This window comes from Emydura macquarii, unplaced genomic scaffold (genome assembly GCF_026122565.2).
Source record: "Emydura macquarii macquarii isolate MOO-44397 ecotype Brisbane River unplaced genomic scaffold, CSIRO-AGI_Emac_v2 contig_3220, whole genome shotgun sequence".
NCBI classification, from domain to species: Eukaryota; Metazoa; Chordata; order Testudines; family Chelidae; genus Emydura; species Emydura macquarii.
The window spans coordinates 10,539,903-10,559,087 of NW_027133357.1; the positions used below are offsets into that span (position 1 = coordinate 10,539,903).

Sequence of the window (19,185 nt, forward strand, 5' to 3'; positions counted from 1 at the left end):
AAAGGGGGACCTGATGCTGGTGAGAGACGTATCAAACTAAATGATAGTGAACCACTGTTCTGTGATTAAACCAATTGGACTTGGGATAAAGATACTCAGCTGAACAGCCCAACTTGGGTCAAGATGCTCATGCTAGACTAGAATTTCAAGGTAGGATGTTGATGAGTTAGCTTCCACATGCTAACATTTTAAGTCATGTTACCTTGAACTTGTGTTATGTTGGTTAACACCTGTGGTGGAGCCTGTGCTTTAACTTGACCAGTATAATGTGTTAAAGGCTTTCAAGATTGCCTAAGTCATTTTGGCACTTCTGGAGAATTTTGCCCAGTGTTCCTTATCTGCGTTAGCCTTTTTAAATAGTGTTGGCTAATATCCCGCCCTCACATTCTGGTCTAGACATGGTCTTAACAGTCCAAGAATAAAAAAGCATTGCTATTAGACTTGTAGAGCTTTAATGATAGCTGAAAAGGTATTCCCAAGCTATTTCTGGTTTAGTTTTCACTCCATTTTTAAGTATTTTGCTTAGAAGTTGAAGTGCTTGGCTTTTGCAGTTTTTTAATACTATCCTTGTTTATTTTTTCACTTTAATGTGGAAGAAGATGGTCTCGTAATTAAGGGAACGGGTTTTAGAGACAACAGGCTTAAGTCCTAGTCGCAGCTCTACCACTGATGATGACTGATTTCAGGCAGTGGAGTAGAACCATCTATCTTAGTGTTTTGTATGTCCAGCCATCACTGCAGAGCCTGAGAATCTTCCACATGAACCCCGTATCAGTAGGGAACTTCATAGAGTGATTATTTGAAATCAAAGAGCCTGTCCGTCTTGCTAACAGACTGTAACCATGTTGAGAAAGTAAGTTTTATATTTGGAGCATAAAATGTAGACAGCATTCTTTAACTCTTGCTTACTGCCACCCTAAATATTTTCAAGCTGAGGTGGTAATGTTCAGTGGAATGCAAACAGCCAAGTAAGCCTTGTTGTAGATCTCAAAAAGTCTTGATGAAATTAGATGGGGGTTGGGAGACGGAACAAAGAGAGCGTTGAAGCTGGAGCAACATTCTAAGAATTAATGTTCCAGTTAAATGTGGCAGCGACCTACAGGTCTACCCATGGTTCAGACACAGCCCCTTGCAACAAAAGATTGTGTGTGCACGTGCGTGTGCGAGTGAGAATGCACTTGTGGCAGCTCTCTTGGCTTTCTTGTCCTGGGCTGGAAAGGATGTTGGAGAAGGGCAGCTTGAAAGGAAAATGCTGATGATGTGAGTCAAGAATGCTAATGACAGTTGCTCCTCTCATTTTGCTGAATTTTTTTTTTTTTTCTGATGGGTGATGGTCATCATGTCTCCAATACAAACGGTGTGGGGGGTGGCTTTTTTGAGTCCAGTTACTTTTTCTTTCACATTCTCTCAGCAATGCATGTCTTCGCAGCAATACAGCTAAATCCATTGTGCTTGGCACCCCTTCTTCCCTGTCCGCCAGCCCCGCGTGTTTGGTGTGCTCTTCAGATGACGTCCTCCTTCAGGAAGAGTGTAAATGCAATTCATTCAACTAGGTGACCTCCCAGGTCAAGAAGACACAACTCATTGTTTCTTCTGCATTAAGAACTTGAATGTGGGAAAAACACAGAATCTACCTAAAATGTCACTTTTTAAGCTAATTAGAGGGTGATGCATGAGATCTTATGAGGTATTATTACAACTGAGCCTAGATAACTAAATGCGTTTCCAAGTTCTGTTTCAGTGTTAGTTAATGCTTCCTGTAAAATGGGTTACAGCTTCAGGTTTTTTAAACTTGCAAGTATCTGGATAAAGCAAACATGGATTTAAACAAGAACCTTTGCCTCTCTCCTCCATCGCTTTGTCCTTTGCAAACGCTGTTAAATTCCTTCTTCCTCCAGCTTTCTTGCTTTCTTTCCATCGTGAAAGTAAATTGAATAGAAATGGCAACAGCGTCCCTTCATAACTTGTGAACTCAAATGGAAGTCTGAACGCATGCCTCTGTTTCTTGTTTTTGGGCTCAGTACTGGGGTAACTGGGAAAAATCCAATTGTCAATGTTATGCAGGAGGTTAGACTAGATGATGTTATGGTCTCTTTTGGCCTTCAGATATGTGAATCGTATTCTTGACTGTGTCCATTTTGGACCACCAAGATGCAGCCCAAGTGCATTATAGTTGGACTGCTTGCATGGCTTCACTGTTGTCGAGGTAAACATTATCTCAGTTGGTTACAAGTGATTTGTTTCTACCCACTGTCAATATTCAGCATGACAGATATTTTCTCTCCACAATGAGCTCTATGCTTACACGTGTGCAGATGTTTTCCCTATGCTTTGCATCGTATATTAGTACTGTACATGCATATGCAGCCTCTCATTTCAAAGGCTCCCAAGGCACTATAAAAATAACAACCACTTCACCCGCTATTGAGAGGGAGCCAGCTCTGGGAAGGAAAATGGCAGCTGTTTAACGGTATGTAGGAAGTGAAGAGCTAGCCAACTGGAAATGGATTCTGCTTCCCTAAACTCCCTCTCTAATTACCCGGATTGGAAGTTGTCCAACTACCTCTATTCCTCTGCAAAGTGCCATGGGATCTTTTAATAACCACAAGGGATCAGAACGAAGTCTCACCTGGAAGAAGAACCTCCAATAGTACAGCCCTCACTTAAGCACTGTGCTGGGGCATTGCTTCCATACGGGGAATGAAGAGCCCCTGTTGTTGAATTGCTAGTACCACCTTCTGTAACATCTGGCTCCCTTTTTGGGGGGAGGGAGAGGGGACTCTTATCACCAAGTCTCCGCCTGTTCAGAGCTGATTCCTGAAGATAGCATCCATTGCCCCCGCCCTTCTTGCAGGTCTTCTATCCACATTCCTCCATTATGTTCAGGAGGTGCCTTGAATCAGTGAAGTGCCTCAGTTGGAGTCTTCAGTCTGCTCATGGGGTGAGGGTTCAGCTCAATGGTCTCTGATCTGGAAGCACTCAGTGGCTAGACCCTAGATGGGGGGGGGGGGGAGGGGGGAGGGGGTTATGCGCTCTCTCTGCTTCAGGCCCCTCATCTTTTCAAGCACTCAGGGATTTTTACCAATGCCTGAGGCATTTCCTTTCGTCCTTGCCTTTCTGACCGCTCTACTTCCTGCAGTACACTTTTTTTTTTTTCTCTACACTTCACTAGCACAACCAGCTTCTAGGTCAACTCTTTCAGCTCCCATTCCCTCAGCCTCACGCAGTGGAAATTGTACTGGGAATAGCATTATGCTAGCATTGCCCCATCCACAGCTCCTGAAATGGTTCTTTTTAGAACACTGATTTTTCTTACCTTCATTTCCAGGCTACTTGTTCCACCCAGTGAGCATACTGCTTCCTCCTTCAGAACTCATTTGCAGTGCTAGAATTTTGTACTGTCTATTTGCTCTCCTGTTCTTTCTTTCCTCGTCTCCTTCACCCTGAACTTGAATTGCAGAATCTTGGGCTGGGTCTGCCCTGCAGCTCGAATGAGCCTCCCTGCCTGGGTAGAACTTTTGAGCTACCAGCGCTCAAGATCGCATGCTAAAAATAGCAGTGTGGCTGGTCCGGCTCTGGTAGAGCCCTCCTCATTCCCTGTGCTTGAGAGCCTGAGCTCCAGCCTGATCTGGAAGATCCACACTGCTAATTTTAGCATGCTAGCTTGAACCCCACTAGTGCAAGTCTGTCTGCCTGCCTGGCCGGCTCACTCCCAGCTGCAATCTAGACCTATCCTTGGTGGCTTCTGTCTCTCCTTAATTAGTTGCTGCTTCAAAAGTTCGTCCAGTGGATGAGCAATGTTCCACAATAAATAAATAAATATGAAAAGAGTTGGATGAGAGATGGCTGGTCCAGTTAGGGCAATTTAGCCAACACGCTGGTTTAAAAAAAAACCTTTTTCTGTGTGAGAAGATCAGTGTTTGGTGCACTTAAAACAGAACTAGCCATTCAGTTTCATTAATCATCCTTAACATGAAGAAAAGGGCAGTCATAAAATCCTTAGGCGCATATAGCTGCAGAGAAAGCAGCATCTCCAGCTTTCCTCGGCTCTTAATGATTGAAGGAATGTGGAGAATATTACTGCAAAACTCCTTGGAGATTGGAAATCATTGATTCTTCCCCCAGACCCCCTTCTTTCAGTTACAAGTCTAACACTCAAAAAGCAGAGTACTTGTCTTTTTTGTCATGGCTCTAGCCAAAGTTTATTATCTTAGCAGTCCATCTGGCCACCCAGAGATGGGGTTGGAGCGTGTGGGACTGGAATATGTGAAAATTCAAACCATCTGAACTCAGCCTTCAGATGGTTCTACTTAGTTTGGTTTAAGAATATTTTTATTAGGGTCACAAGTGGATAATGTTAATTATTTTCACTTAGATACATTATATGCCAAGACACGGATTAGGTCACAGCGGTCAAAGTGAGAACATTTAAAAGTTTACATATGTCAAAATGCAGAAATGGAACAGTTCTAATACCTAAAACGTCCCAAAGTTTGGTATATAATCTGTTAGTGTTGAAGCACTGCTTTTTCTCCAGTCAGCTGCATAGTGTTTCGAACATTTAATAAAAGGCTTATGAAGAAATTTCAGGTTATTCTTGAACTATCCAGTATGTGGTTTCTGTGCCACATTCCCTAAAGCACAGGGCTTTTGTCAAAGACAAGATAATGGACTAGATGTGCCACCATGCGTGTGTGATCTAAGTAACGAAGTATTTGCCCAATTTCAGAAACACTATATGTTCTTAGCTGTGTTAAAATAGGAGATACATCGGAATGATTTACAATTAGACTATATGTTGTTCTCCTTCTTCCACTGTAAATCATCAGTATCGGTCGTAGTAATTTGAGCTATATGTTTTGGCTAGGAGATTGAGGACCAGTTAAGTGTGTAACTTTTTTGGGAGCAGGAGGGGGGTTAAAAATAAGTGTGGGTCAACTTGGTCTGTCTTCACTACAAAAATGTTGAACTTGTGTGAGCTGCTTGACCCCTGTGGATATGATAAAAACTTCTTTGTTGAATCTGGTGGACCATGTGGGTTCAGTCAGATCAATAATGAAGTTCCACAGATCTACACCTGTTAGTTTGAATCGAATAGTTCACATGCAAGGAACATGAAAAATCTGCCAATGAAGCTATCAGAGCTTCTACATTCAAGGGAGTAAAGGAATTGGTAAGTCTAAGACCCTTGCTTCTGATCCTCAAGACTGTGAACGTAGCAACTGGGTAGGAGTCTTACTGAGTGGAGGACTGGATGGGAAGAGGTCCTGTTCATGTCAGAACATTCATAAGGAAGGAAGTGTGAGCTGAGTGCTCAGTGTGTTTTTGTTTATAACTGTAACATTTTATTACCCTGTTTTAAAGGAGGTGAGGTGGAGGATAACTGTCTTAACTCTCCCTAACAGATGCAGAGTACCGAATTTCCAAGCCTCCATAACATAATTTTTTAGCCTTCTTTTAGGAAAAAGGAAAACTCACTGAATTTTCATGTCTTCTAAAAGATACAGTATATTATTTCCATAGCACAGTGTACTGTACTAAGCAGTTATAGATGAGGTCCCTGCCCAGGAGAGTTTACAGTCTAAATCATTTTTAAAAGATCACTTTAAAGTCCTTCTTAAAGCATTGCCTTGTGTAAAAATGCAAATAAAGCAATGAGTGTCTTTCCCTAACTTAAATGTGACCCAACAGGTTGCTCCTTAAACTTGGGGCTGGAGGATGGGGGGGAGAGGGGATGTGACAATTGCTCCTAGTCTTCCAACTTTTGTATGCTGAACTGCAGCTGAAATATAAACCTCTGGACAATTGGATTCTCTATTAAAAAGGCTGGTGTACAGAATGGTGCTGCTGCTTTCATACCTAGTGAATAGAAGAAAATCGGGATGAAATACCTCTTGCCGCATGTTGAAATAGATGGAGTCACCTGTTAATTAAAATAAAAGCAGAATCAACTGTTAGTTGCATGTGCTGTGAGCATGGTTGGCTTCTGAATGAGAAAGTGTGGTGAAATAGAGGCATTGTCGTCTTCCCCCATTTACTCTCTCCTCCACAAAACATGATCTGGATGTGCTTCATTTTAAAACCCTTGGAAGTAGAAATGGTCAGTGTGTCTTTGAATGGCCACAGCTATTAAATTATAGATGGAAGAATTAAAATTTTAAGGGTTAGGCTGGGAGTGCTAAAACTGGCCATTTCAGAGCAAGCTGCTGGTTTTAATATTGAGACCTCTTTCAGAGGAACACAGCTGTGCAAGAATGCCGGCCCCCAGGGGACTACTGCAGGAGCCTGAAGGAATGCACAGTCTAAAGGGACACAACCACTGATCCTCCTTTGCGGATTAAAACCCTACAGGAAAATGACTTTTTATTTGGATGGGTTACAAGTACGGGGGCTACTGTTAAGCTCTGAATCTAGGCCTCTTTCAGGCAACAATTTGAATGCTGATGTGAAAAAAAAAACACGATGGCCCACAACAAATGTTCTTCCCTTCAGTGTCCTGAGCTGTTTAGATGACTCATTCTTTAACATGAAGTTTTTAAGAAAAGAGAGATTTTGTCTGATAACGTACAAAGGCAGCTCTGTTTATTCTTTGCCTTTACTCCTCCCCCTTTGGAATGCAGTTCATGGGATTGCTGGGAAGAACCAATGGCTTTATCAGAGGGATGTTACCGGATTTCATAAGGGAAATTGTCATCTCGTCTGAGGTTAGGTTTTCATTGGAGGAAATTTTCCCCTGGAAATCCGGAACTTCCTTATAATGTGATCTGTGGGGGCTAATGGCAGTTAAGTGCATGTAGAGCACTCTGTGGATCAGAAAGTCTATCTACCGTCCCAGTACCTTTTCTGGAAAGCAGGACAGTCTTGGATGCCTGTTACAAGATTGTGATTAACCGTGTCTGTCTCAGCATCACTTTGAGTTTCCAAAGGCCCCTTTTTAATTAGAATTTCACATTGGTTATCGAGCACAATCATGTGCTCCATAGGGAATTGGATCTAAAGCAGAAAGTCAAAAGCCCTTCTGCAGCCTGTTCAAATAAACAGGGATAATAGGTGAGACGTTTCTTCTTCAAAGTTGTCAGCAACAACAAAGGAAACATCTGCCTGGGCTTAATTGTAATTTTATTGGCTTCAATCTTTCAAGTACCGTAGGTGTTACGTAAGTTGTATACTTGTGCAAGTCAGCTGTAGAACAGAGATTTCTCTTGTTCTCTCACGCGTTTGCTATAGAAGAAGTTGCTCAGGCTATCAGAGAACTGGTGAGCGGAGGGAAGATGAGATGTCCAGTGATGGGTGCATGAGATGGGGTGGGGTAGGGGTGGGTGTACGTGCATAAACATTCAGGTAATCCAGAAAATTTTAAGCAGTCTGACTGGATATACCCAAAAGCACATTCAATAAGGGTCTTAAATGTCTTTCTCATTCAAGCGTTTCAGATTGCAGAGAGAATAAACTGCCACTTCCCTGACCACCAGTTGTAGGCTCAGACCCTGTGTGCTTTGAAGTTGAGGGCAAAGCTTCCTTTGAACTCAGAGGGAGCAGGACCAGTCCATTAAAATGGATCCAAATGTCTAGTACAAGAAAACTTTATATGCACAAGTATTGCTTTTTAGTGATGTGAATGTAAGTAGGTGGCTCATTTGAATGTGCATAATAGAGACTAGGCTGCAGACTGCCTCACTGCAAAGCTTTAAAGAGTACGCGTCTTCCCACATGAAGTGCAGAATTACTACCTTGTGCAGGCACCATAGGAAAACTTAATGTTTGCCACTCGTGAATTATCACAGGCTACTTCTGGTAGCCACCTAGGCTGCCTTGTCACCCTTGATGATGATATAATCACAACACTCTCTTTAAAAACCCAAGTCGCCAAACACCAAGCAATTTTGCTGTAGCAATGGGTGATGAATAAGCGCTGATCCCTCTTACCTAGCTGAGTTGTGAACGTTGACAACTGGAGTTGGGAGGCGGGGGCTGAAATGCCCTTTTCATTAAAGCTGAGATGCTCAGGCACTCTCTGTTCCTGTGTTTAGCTAAAGCTGAGAGCTTGCTAGTGCGGCACTTTCATATGGCAGCTTCATCCAGTCACAAGGCAGAAATGCCTGCTTAATGTCACCTGCCAAGGATATAAAATACATACAATTTTTTTAAAATTGACACTTGGCTGCTGGCTCATTGGAACCTTACCCAGCCTTGACAACTAATCATGTTTCAGTGCAGCTCCCTCTTATTTTTCATGAGTCGTATTACTTTGGCTATAAGTCAGCAGCTCAAAAAAGGAAGTGTCCTTTGCTTGGGAGTGATGTGTGTTCATACATTTAAAACTGTGTTGTAGTCCTTGCAGTTAAAAATAGCTGTTGGTGTTATCTGCTGGGACAAATCCCAAGTCTGGCTTTATAATTTGAGGTGGAAATTGGGGGAGTTGACTGCAGAGTTCATAAATATAAAGTAGAGTAGGTGGGGTTTCCTTTTTTTAAACCTTGGCATTACCACTGCATTCAAAACTAAGTGTCTAAGATAGTGGTTCGTACACTCTTCCGCACGCAGTCCCCGCAAGCTGCTGCAGGTCAAACCATAGCCCTTTCCTGGGTTTGGTTTTAGTCACAAAAAGCATGCTGAATGAAACGCACAAATAAGCGCTGCTTTCCAAGAATGCTCACCCTACACCTAACTAAGATCCTCCCTTTCCAGGGAGCCATTTCCACCTTGTGTCCAGGTGCACGTATCCATTGTCTCAGTTAGTCAGCCAGCTAGTTAAAATAAGGTTTAGCTCCTGGATGGGTCTCCCCAGCCTGTAATACTTGTAGAATCCCTTTTGAGTGCCCCCATTTAGTAAATAGCTGATATTATCTGAATTGGCACTGATTACTGATGCTGCTCTCTGTGACTTACGGAACGTTAAGGATAGCAAGGGCAAGAAGAGGGCACTGAAGTGTGTGCATTCGTACGTGCACATAAATGAGAGACAGCGAGCAATGGCTACCCTACAAGAATCTGAATTTCAGGTACTGGTATAGGCTGCTGCTTTCCCAGTATATAGAGACTAGTTTTGTTAAGGAGCTAACACACTTGGTCTTTAGCTGTAGGTGAGTTTTTATGGAGACTTACGGTACATGCCCTACTGTCCTGATTCACTACTTTGGCAGTCACACAAGCGCTCATGGACACCACACAGTGTGTAAGCATTTCCAGCCTTGCATTATTTGTCTGAGTAGGGCTTCTCTTTGTGTTAGCTGAGAGAGCCATTGAAAAATGAGCAAGCAACTGAAACTTCCCTCATAACTATGTCTGAGCTGAGTAGTTACTGGATTTGCCAGGTTAAATGGTGCCTAATTGGGTCTAGATTGAGTGTGTGGGGCGCATCCTCCAACCATTCCCCATTTTCACTAATGGACCTTTGGTTCTCTTTGTTGTAGAGTAAAGAAGTCGGACTGCAACTCCAGGAAGACTTGATGAAGGTCCTGAACGAGCTCTACACGGTAAATCAGATTTAATTCATGAGTTCTTTTCAGGCATAAGGAAGACGTGTTCGACTTCTGCGTGTTGCTACAGCTGTTGCAGCAGAGACTAGGCCCTACGACTGACGTATGTCTATGATTTAAGTGATTTGAGGCAGCGTATGTTCACCAGTCAATACTGCACCAATAATTTTATTTTCACTCTAACTTTATCTCCGGCTGTATCTCTGTCTGATCTGTTGTTGCCAAAGAATGTTCCTCGGGAATTATGGAAAGTATCCAGTTTTGGGCTAGACTTTTAGTTGTGTATATGTTAGAGTACTGTGGTTGTGAGCTTTCGATTTCTGCAACAAACAAACCCGAGACAATTGGCTACATTCTCTTCAAATTGGGCTACGGTGCCTAATGTGACAGGTCAGACTTCACTGTGTACTGTACCTTTTCCCCTACTTGAGGATTTATTGGAGATTTTCCTATTTGGTTTATCTTCTAGATCCTGATTTCAGCCAGGTTTGTCTGCAGTGGGTTGGGGAGGAAAGGGATTTGAATTCCTGAATATGCCCAAGTGTTTAATATTCTAGTTCAGCATTCGGTTTCATACAGCGCTCTGAACAGGACCCTCCTCTGGGTGAAACTCAGCCGAGATGCAGCCTTCTTTTTCCTGAAGGCCAAACAATCTGTTTTAAAGATGTTTTGTTTTCTGAAATGTGATGTCTCCATGCACAAGATTTTTATGCACTCACTTTTAACAAACCTCTCCCACAAATATATTGTTATTGTATCATTGTAAAATAGTACCACTAATGTGCAGGTAATCTCTAAATGCAAGTGTACGTTCTCTAATGCATCAAGTGCAACGCACAGCAACCTTGACAGTGAATGATGTCTGACTCCCCGCATCCCAGAAAACATTAGATACTTCTCAGTACCCTAAGCAGTGTTTTGCCCTATTAGCTATAAAGGTCACCCATTTTGTGTGCTACAGTTTTAGCTAACCCATGAGAATAGGGATCCTAATTTTGGGTGTGCCATATATTTATATAGCACTCATTAAACTCTCTAGCAGCTGTATAAAAAGTTAAAAACAGTATAATTCATAACTCAAAGGACCGTAAACAGACATCTCCTTCCCACCATGGCATATTCTCACAGCTGCTTAACATACCTTTTTTCTGTAATTACATTTATTATACTTCCCATTCCAGCATACTCCAGTGATGTCCTCAGATCTGCACTTTGGTGGACAAAGGGTTGAGGAGAGTAATCGCAAAGACATGGACACTGTCCCACAACTCCTTCCCCTTTTACCAGGAAGTGGTCGGGTGCCCACCTGATAACATGGGGATGTTTTAAAAATGATGAGTAGAAGTCCTACTGGTAGAACATCTAGCCGTGCAGACCAGATGGTGGCTGATAAGTAACTGCTATTCTGACCCAATATTTCATGCTAACAGTGATCTTGCCATTAAAACCTGAGTCTAGAAACTGTTCCCTTTCTTGGTGCCTGTAGTTTGTAATTGGGATTTGGTGAGATTCAGTGAGAAAAAGTCAGAGCAAGGATTTAAGATTTGCTGATTTTAAATACAGAAATATCAGTTGAGCAATGCTGTTAAAGAATTTTCATGTTCTGGGACATGAAATTCACTATGACTCAGAATTTATTGGAATCAAAAACTGGATAGTGGTCAAAGTTGACAAAACTGCGATGTCTACTCTCAGCCAGACTGCTCCAAGAGTCTAGGGAAAAATCAAACCTGCCCCAAGAAGTGGAGCATTTTCAGAAACTGCAAACATGTCTTTCTTTGAGAACACTAACTTTGAAATTGGAATGCCCTTGGAGAATCCATTTAAAATGAGCATGAGACAGCCTTTCTCTTGGAGCCCTCTTTCTTGGAAGCACCCCAGAAGAGCCACATACTGGTTGCTGCTATTGGGCAGGGGGTGTCACACAGTTGACTATTCAAAGCTGTGGTCAGTCACCAAGCCGGTCTGATGCCCCCTTTTTCAGTTTCTCACCCTGTGGTCACGTCCGATGGTTCTCTGGAATCAGGTTATTCCCTCTTCATCACTGAGGGGCTCCCTCTGTGTGGTTCGGCCCTCCGGCCAAGTCACTTTAGTCCTATCCCAAGTCCCACTGGATAAACTGTCTCTGACTGTCTTCTGATCCACTGCCCAATCTGTCCCACTTTCCCAGCTGCCAGTTGGGGAACTTGGGCCCTCCCACTACTCCAGCCCAGGGACACTATGCCCAGCAACCACTGTCTGCTCAAGCTCCAGTCTTGTTGCTGTTCCCCTGGGCTTTTTCCCGCCTTTCTCCCCTATCTTCAGGCCCCCTCTGGGTTACTCTTAGAGCTTCCTCTGCTCCCTGTGACTGTTTCACACCCTGTCGGGCTCTTGCCAAAGTCTGTGTTCCAAGGCAGGATCTCAGGCTTACTCCTTCCCTCAAACTCCTCCTGACCTGTTGCCAGCTCCCCTCCTCTCTAGGGAGTGACTGTAGAGTTCTTCCCTTTGGCCCTCTCTTACCACCACCTTCCTCTTTTTATGCTCAGCCCAACTCCTCTCCCAGCTCAGCTTCATCAGCCATTAGGCCTTATCAGCCCTGACTCTCCTCCATGGGCAGCCTGTCACAAGGGTAATTGTCCCATTTTACTTAGTCTGGCTTTGTGTGGGGCAAACACCCATCACAGGTGATAAGTATTAAATGAGGATCCCCTGCAACTTCGGAAAGTCTGATCTCCTTGACCCTTTCATCCTTGTATCTTGACACTTACCATCTAGAGCTCTTTCTGCCTCCATAGTTTCCCATTTCTTCCCTTTTGTTTTTGTTTTAAACTGTCTTTATTTACAAATTTACAGATAGGTTTACAAATCTTAGCCATGTAAATATCAGAGACAGTACAAGAATTATCACAAGTGACTTTTTTGTTTAGAGAAACATAATATAGTAATATAATTATTGGATCTTTCTAACTAGGTGTTACCATATTACAAAGTAGTGTCTTCACGTTACCCATGTCATGTCATTTCTAGTGATTTTATAAAATGTAGTGAATTTTGACATTTAACAAACCAGGCATATCTATCAAATATTAATAGTTTAAAAAGACACGTGTTCTGAGTTTTTTGCCGGTGAATGTATTTGGAGTACTGAATAAATGGTAACCATATATCTAAGTACCTATTTGTCTTCTGTCTAGTTTGCTGGGTATGTAATTGGTGAATAAATTTTTCCATAACCGCCTCACATCTTTATTTTTTTACGAGGCAGGTTATTGGTAGCTGAGAAATTACGAGCAGATGAGATTAATTTTCTTTTCACTTGTGTACCATTTTCTCTAGACTGTCCCAGGAGGGTTATCAAAGGGTCATTTAGTTTAAAAAAAAAAAAAAAAAATCCAATAAGTTGTGATATTTGGTTAAAATGACACCCCAGTACTCTCCAGTGACTGGACATATATGCATAAAATCTACTCTTGAACCACAATTTTTCTAGCACTTATCCCCATTCTATCCTGATACTTTTTCAACAGTACCTCAAACCTGTCAGGTTGAAAATTCTATCTTAAAGAAAATGGCTTTCATTGTGCTACAGATTGAAGTTGCTGATCCCTTTTTTCCGGATCAAACCCCGTTTTTGTGGGGTGATTTGTCCATGCAGCAGTTTCACCATTTCTTGATGATTCAGTGCTGCATTGAGGCTACTCCTGATTGCTGCCCAGTTCCCAAAGATCCTGCTTGAACTTGTGCCTGCTACCAGCAGCAGAGGCATTTTAAAATGAGGGGAAACGAGGCATAACAAATGATTAAAAGAACCTCAAATGCCCTAAAATATTTGAGGGTTTCTGCTACGTGAGTCAGACAGGCATAGTGATTGCATGTGGCCAGCTTGAGGAAAAAAAACCTTGTTGCAGAAGAAAGCTGTGTGATTTCAGTGGAAAAGACCACTGTGTACATGTGCTACTCCTGCATGCCAGAAAAACAAGTGACACCAGGGAGTCAGCCACCATCTGTCCTTTGCATTCTGCAGTGTATCCGGCACACACTCCAAGGAAGAGGCATTGCCTGGGGAAGGAGAAGAAACATGTTCATAAAGCTCACATGCTGTTCTGAGGCTTTCCTCCTTGCACAGCTGAATGAAATACGTTTGCTGTTTGATGAAATCTGTCCTTTCCTCATCTGTTGGTGGGTTGCTTCCATTTTAGAAACAAGCCCTGCAAACATTTTTTTTTCTGTGGGGCTGTTGTACAGAACACCTTGTTTTTTGCCTGATTCTGGGTTGCTGATAAGTTGTAGTGTAAATTCTTTCCCTCGCCCCTCTTCTCCCTGAAAAGATGCTTCGGGCACGTTTTGGAAAGTCAGAACACTGACCTTAGGGTGGAGCTTGGGTGTTAACGGCTAACATGAGAGTAGAGAGGGGTGTTGCTCTGAAATTATATATACCAGCAAAAATGTCAAAGGAGGGAGTTAAGCATTGGAGTGTTAAAACCAAATGTTTGGACTAAGCATGTGTGAGAAGACAGTAGAGTTCAGGAAGGGAAGAAAGAATTCAGCACACACCAGAGCTCTTGGTGCTGGAACAGTTAAGCTGGAATTTTTAATGCTATACCACAGAAACGCAGCTGCCGATGCATGACAATTTTGACATTCTGGCCTGATAACTTAGTGGTATTGCTCTGCAGGAGAGTGAATCGTGGTGGTGGTGGATCTCACCCCGTGCTCTCCCCTGGGAGCAGTTAGGATTACTGAATCAGCAAGCTTACCCCTGCGAAGACCTCTTGTATTGCTTAAAGGCAACTCCAAGCAATGACCGTTGAGTCCCAGTGTGATACAAAAATCTGGATGGAATGTCTACAGAGTCTAACGGACTAGATGACGTCGTCGTTAATGCTGTTAGACGTCCAGCATTGCTTTGTGTAGCCGTGATCTTTGCATGCTTTACTTGTTGATGGCAGCGGAGTTCAACCAAGAATAAACGTGGCTCTATAAATTATGAAATCAGGTCAGGTCATCTGGTTTGCCTGCTATAGGAATGGCCTCTCATTTGCTGGCTCAATCTCGGCTTCCTTAGTGTTTGTTTCTCTCCTCTATTATATTCTAGGGTAAGGGCTCCTACAGTAGAAGAGGTCTGCCTCCAGACACTTGTCTTTCAAGTATTTTGATTAACTTAAATTGCACTAAGTATACACAGCACTTGAGATGGTAAGATGGCTGTCCAGAAGAACTCCTGTGCTCAGACAGGCATGTTGAGGGCACCGGTTTCTCACAGGTCATTGTACCAGGTAGTGAAGGAAGTTACCTTAAAGGACTCATCATGGGAAAATCCTTTAAGTCAGACTTCACTAAGCAACCCAATGATGAACATTTTATTAGTGCATGAGTCATCTTGGCATCCCTGTTGATGGAGACTGGAAGTACATTCTTTCATTTTAGGATTTCAGATCATCCCTTTTCTGAACATACTTTTCAAATTACAAGGAGAGCAATCCCCACCCAGCCATACAGTGAAGTAGCTTTCTTTCTAGGTGGATCAAGGGTAATCACCAGCCACTCAGTTTCTTGTCATTTTTGCCATGAATAACATGCCATTAGCAAAATGAGTGCATGAGATGGTTACATCATGGGGGCCAGATTCACACCTGGTATCACCCTATTCATTCTGATGAGGTTGTTGTGCCCATCGGTGTCAAAGGCTTAATTTGGTTCAAGATATTGACTGCCTGGGCAAGAGAGAACAGTTGTAGTTAGGATTGCTAGAAATGTCTTTGCCTATGAAATATTCTAGCTACTGAGAAGAAACTCACTGCCCTGTTTCCTTTAGGTTTCATCATGGAGGGTGTGTGTGTGTGTGTGTGTGTGTGTGTGTGTGTGTGTGAGAGAGAACGAACAGGATTCAGTTAGAACTTGTGAAAATGGTGTAGTATTCAGTTCTGTTACAATTGCCTTTTCTCTAGTGTAACTGCCCTTACTAAATATCTTTTACAGGAATCAGTGGACTAACCATGAAAAAACAGTCTAAACTAGCTGCATGGAAGTTTCTGTTCAGCTGCCCAGTTTGCAGAAATGATGAGCAACTGTCTCGAAACTAGATGAATCATTGATTGGGATTCACAGATTTCATGCAATCCTGGGCAAATGAATGCTTTGTCCATTGATGTTAGCAGCATTTGTGGATGTTTTATATACATCAATCAGGCCTAAAATAATGTTTTGTATGAACTTAAAACATCTGATAAGACCAGTTGATGATCTCTCAGAGCAAATGAGAGTTTTATGTTCAGTCTAGTTTTAAATTCAGCCACATCACTGTTTATCCCTTTAATTTTGTGGCCAAACATCACATTTCAAGTGAAGCACAGGCAATCTGGGGCTTAAGTCATTACGTGAAACCCAATGCCTCACCTTAGTATTCCAGTCTGTGTCTATATTTGGATCCTGTGAAATTAGTAGTGGTGCCTATGACAGATAAAATACTAAATAACTTCAAGGTTAGCGGATTATCAGCAATATTGCACTCTGAGATCTTGCTCAGCTCTAGCAATCCTGCATCTGAAAATTCGCATGTCTTGTCAGTATGCCTGATCCATGCCATCCCTCTGTTTACCTGCAGATTAGCAGCCAAATGAGTTGGGAAAGGGAATGTAGCAATTGCATCTTCAGTCTAAGATCTTGTGCACCAGCTTTATGAATTTACTATCTGAGATCACTGATCACTATTAACTGAGTTCTGCTTTTTAATTTGCCTGGGGCAGATTTTGCTCAAAGAAATAGTATTATTTTACCACTCTTTGGCGGCCCCCCCCCCCCCCCCCATTTCTTGAGTTTTTGAATCATTCACGCATTTTATAAAGATACTATATAACCTTTAAGACTAGTCAATAAGATGACTGATATTTAATGCAACAACATTAATACCTCATTTTCAATACCGTGCAGAAAATTCACAATGTGAACATGAAATGAAACAAAATTGAATCTCTGGCAAATGCCTTCAGGAATCTATTTTATTTACAGTGTGCCCTCGGAATTTTATGTCCTGTTCCTGCTTTTGTATTAATCTGTTCTTTGGCTGTGGTTTTGACCTCAGCTGGCCATAGTGAGTCAGCACTGACCCCATTGCCAAATATGGAGCAGACGCTGAAGCATCGTCAGCAGGATTTAATTAAAATTGGGATTTTATTAATTTCTCCTGCTGCCTGCCAGCTCCCTTTCCAGTGATAGAGGAAAATAGACTTCTGTGCAGTTCACAGCTACTATAAATGCCTGCTTTCTAATCTAGGCATATGTTGTAGTTCAAAGTCTGTGTGTAAATTATTCAGAAGGTCTCTCTTTATTCTCATGCTCTTTTATGTTTAAGTATAGCTGTTCTCTGTAACTGAGAACCTTTGCTGATCCTTGAGTGAGGAGACAGCATTCAAGTTCAAACTAAGGTGAAATGGTCATAAATGGTTTTGCATCTTCAAATGAAATGGCTGCCAAAGGAAACTGGGCTGAATTCAGAACTGCAAGATTGAGCCCTATGCTCTGATAACACTTATCAGCCTATTATTAGCATCTACTTCCACTACAAAATCCTTTTTAATGGAGGATGGACAAACCAGTTGAGATGTAATGCCCTTTCACTTCTCTTCTCCTGATTTGCATAAAACTAGATCCAAGTGTTCTCTGAAACGAAAATACATGGAGGTTGTCTTCTCTCCGCCTCTTCCTCCTCCCCTCCTTAGTTTCCATATTCCATATTCATTGTGCAACTCTGCCCTTACGGGTTCCAACTCTGGTAATACCTGCAACTCCCAAAAGACAGTGTTCTTAAGAGACTTGCAAAGCCTAAGGTTGCAGATCCAAGAGGTTCATATCTGTATCTGACTGACTAAGGTTTGTCCATCAGGACTTTGCATGCACAGGACGTCGTATCTCACTAGGAAACATTTTGCGGGATGAAGGTCCAATAAATGCCTAATCCTAAAATTTAAATACAAGAGGCCCACAAAGGCTCAGCCGCTCTAAAAGCCTGTGGCGACAAGTTCTTCCTTTTGTCACTGCTAAAGAACAACTGTACAAATTGTTTTCTGACACTAGAAGCCTCCAGGCCCATTGAGCTGCTGTATGAAATATGGATAAAGGCACCTCTCATTTTTACATTATGAAGGTACATATTCGTATCTCACTATCAAAGGGCTGATGAAATGTCAGTGTGTTGCACCGACAAAGCATCAAATCAGAGGATTCTTTGTCTTTACTCTCCAAGTACATTTGAAGGTGTAATAATTTAGCAAACCTGGCATTTGAGTCGGAGTAGCTAGATTTTAGAATGTTTCTGTAAGTCATTTTTTATCCAAATGTTTCTCATTACACTACTCTCCTTAAAATGCAGCTGTTCACTTAAAGCACTTCCCCATCTTAACCCTACAGTGCATCTCTCCCTAGAGTCTGTTCCTTTCTCTCTCCATCATTTTTCTATTTGGATCCAGCCAACAGGACCTCAGCAAGCAGCATTATGCTGTTGGTTTATCAGCAGATAGTACAAAAGAACTGATTCTGGGCCTCCAACACTACGGGAGTGAACACTTCCATGAAAATATGTACAGAGGATGATAATTTTTCAGTGCGGTATAGTCCCCCTTAAGGAAATCAGCTGGTCCTTTATTAGTTTTTTACTTATAAAAACTAACCAACAAACAAAAAACTGTTGACCTCAAATTGTATTTAAATAAATGTGGGCTCAGGCCTGAGTCACAGAGAAGTGACAGGCAATTGCCACTGAAGTCTGTGGGAGCAAGTCACTGATTTACACAGGGCTGCAGGAGATGAGTGAATCCCCAGTGACTGGTTTCATTTAGTTTGGAGGCTATAATAACTCAAAACTTTTGAAAGCCGAGCGGATGACCCAAAACTACCATGCAGCCAATTTAGAGTGTTCCTCCTCCCCCCACCCTCCCTGGGTTAGTCCGCTTGATTCCACTAAAAGGAGCTTAACAAGATCAAAATTACTTGATGGAAAAAGCACTCCAAATCAGAGCTGAATAATAATAACCCAGTTAGACTCCAGAAATACTCTGAGAACCCTTTTCGTGCATGCACATGCCCTGTCCCTATTCTGGATAGGACGTTCTTGTCACCATTAGAACTTGCCCAGTTGGGATTTTCTTTCTATCAGAAACTATTGCTGAGCCACTCGTCACTGACAAAATGTCCTTTCTTAGCTATAAGGTGGTGGCTGGCATGAAATAAAATATTGTGGTCTATAGAGCTATGAGTGTCCGATAATGAAGCATATTTTTTCAGGGACAATGGGTAGCTGTTTTGAAAGCATCTTCAGTGAAGAACTTTTTGCCTCTTTTGGAAGTGTATTTGGCTGTCTTGAAGTAATGTTTCTGATCTGTAGAATGACATCCATTTGTTTTAAAGATGAAAGCACCGCTTGATTTCCCCAGCCATCCCCAGTAAATAACCTCTCTAAGCACCTAAGGCCTAGTTTATACTGGGGATTTGTCCCAATTTCAGCCCTCAGTGATCAGCCAGTGGTGCAGAAAACTAGCATAGATGGCTATAAGCAAGGGTGTGCGCTGGTGCTGCTCTTACTCCAGGATTACAGTTTAAGTGCAGCTATATTGGAGGCTGAAACTGGGGCAGATACTCCATGTTAAGAAGCCATCCCTAAAATATGTGAGCATCTAGCATGTTTGCCTTGGGTACAACATGTCCATTCTTCTCGGAGCATGTGAAACCGTGC

General features: G+C 42.3%; 1 protein-coding gene across 6 annotated transcripts in view; it reads left to right on the forward strand.

Annotated features, from left to right (window-relative positions):
• The window catches only part of SRGAP2 (SLIT-ROBO Rho GTPase activating protein 2), a 166,804-nt gene that overhangs the window by 92,605 nt on the left and 55,014 nt on the right, over window positions 1-19,185 (forward strand). For all 6 annotated transcript variants that reach the window (XM_067531801.1, XM_067531798.1, XM_067531797.1 and 3 more), the window contains exon 4: window positions 9,414-9,476. In XM_067531801.1, coding sequence (XP_067387902.1) covers window positions 9,414-9,476 — 63 coding nt within the window. The remainder of the gene's footprint in view (window positions 1-9,413; window positions 9,477-19,185) is intronic.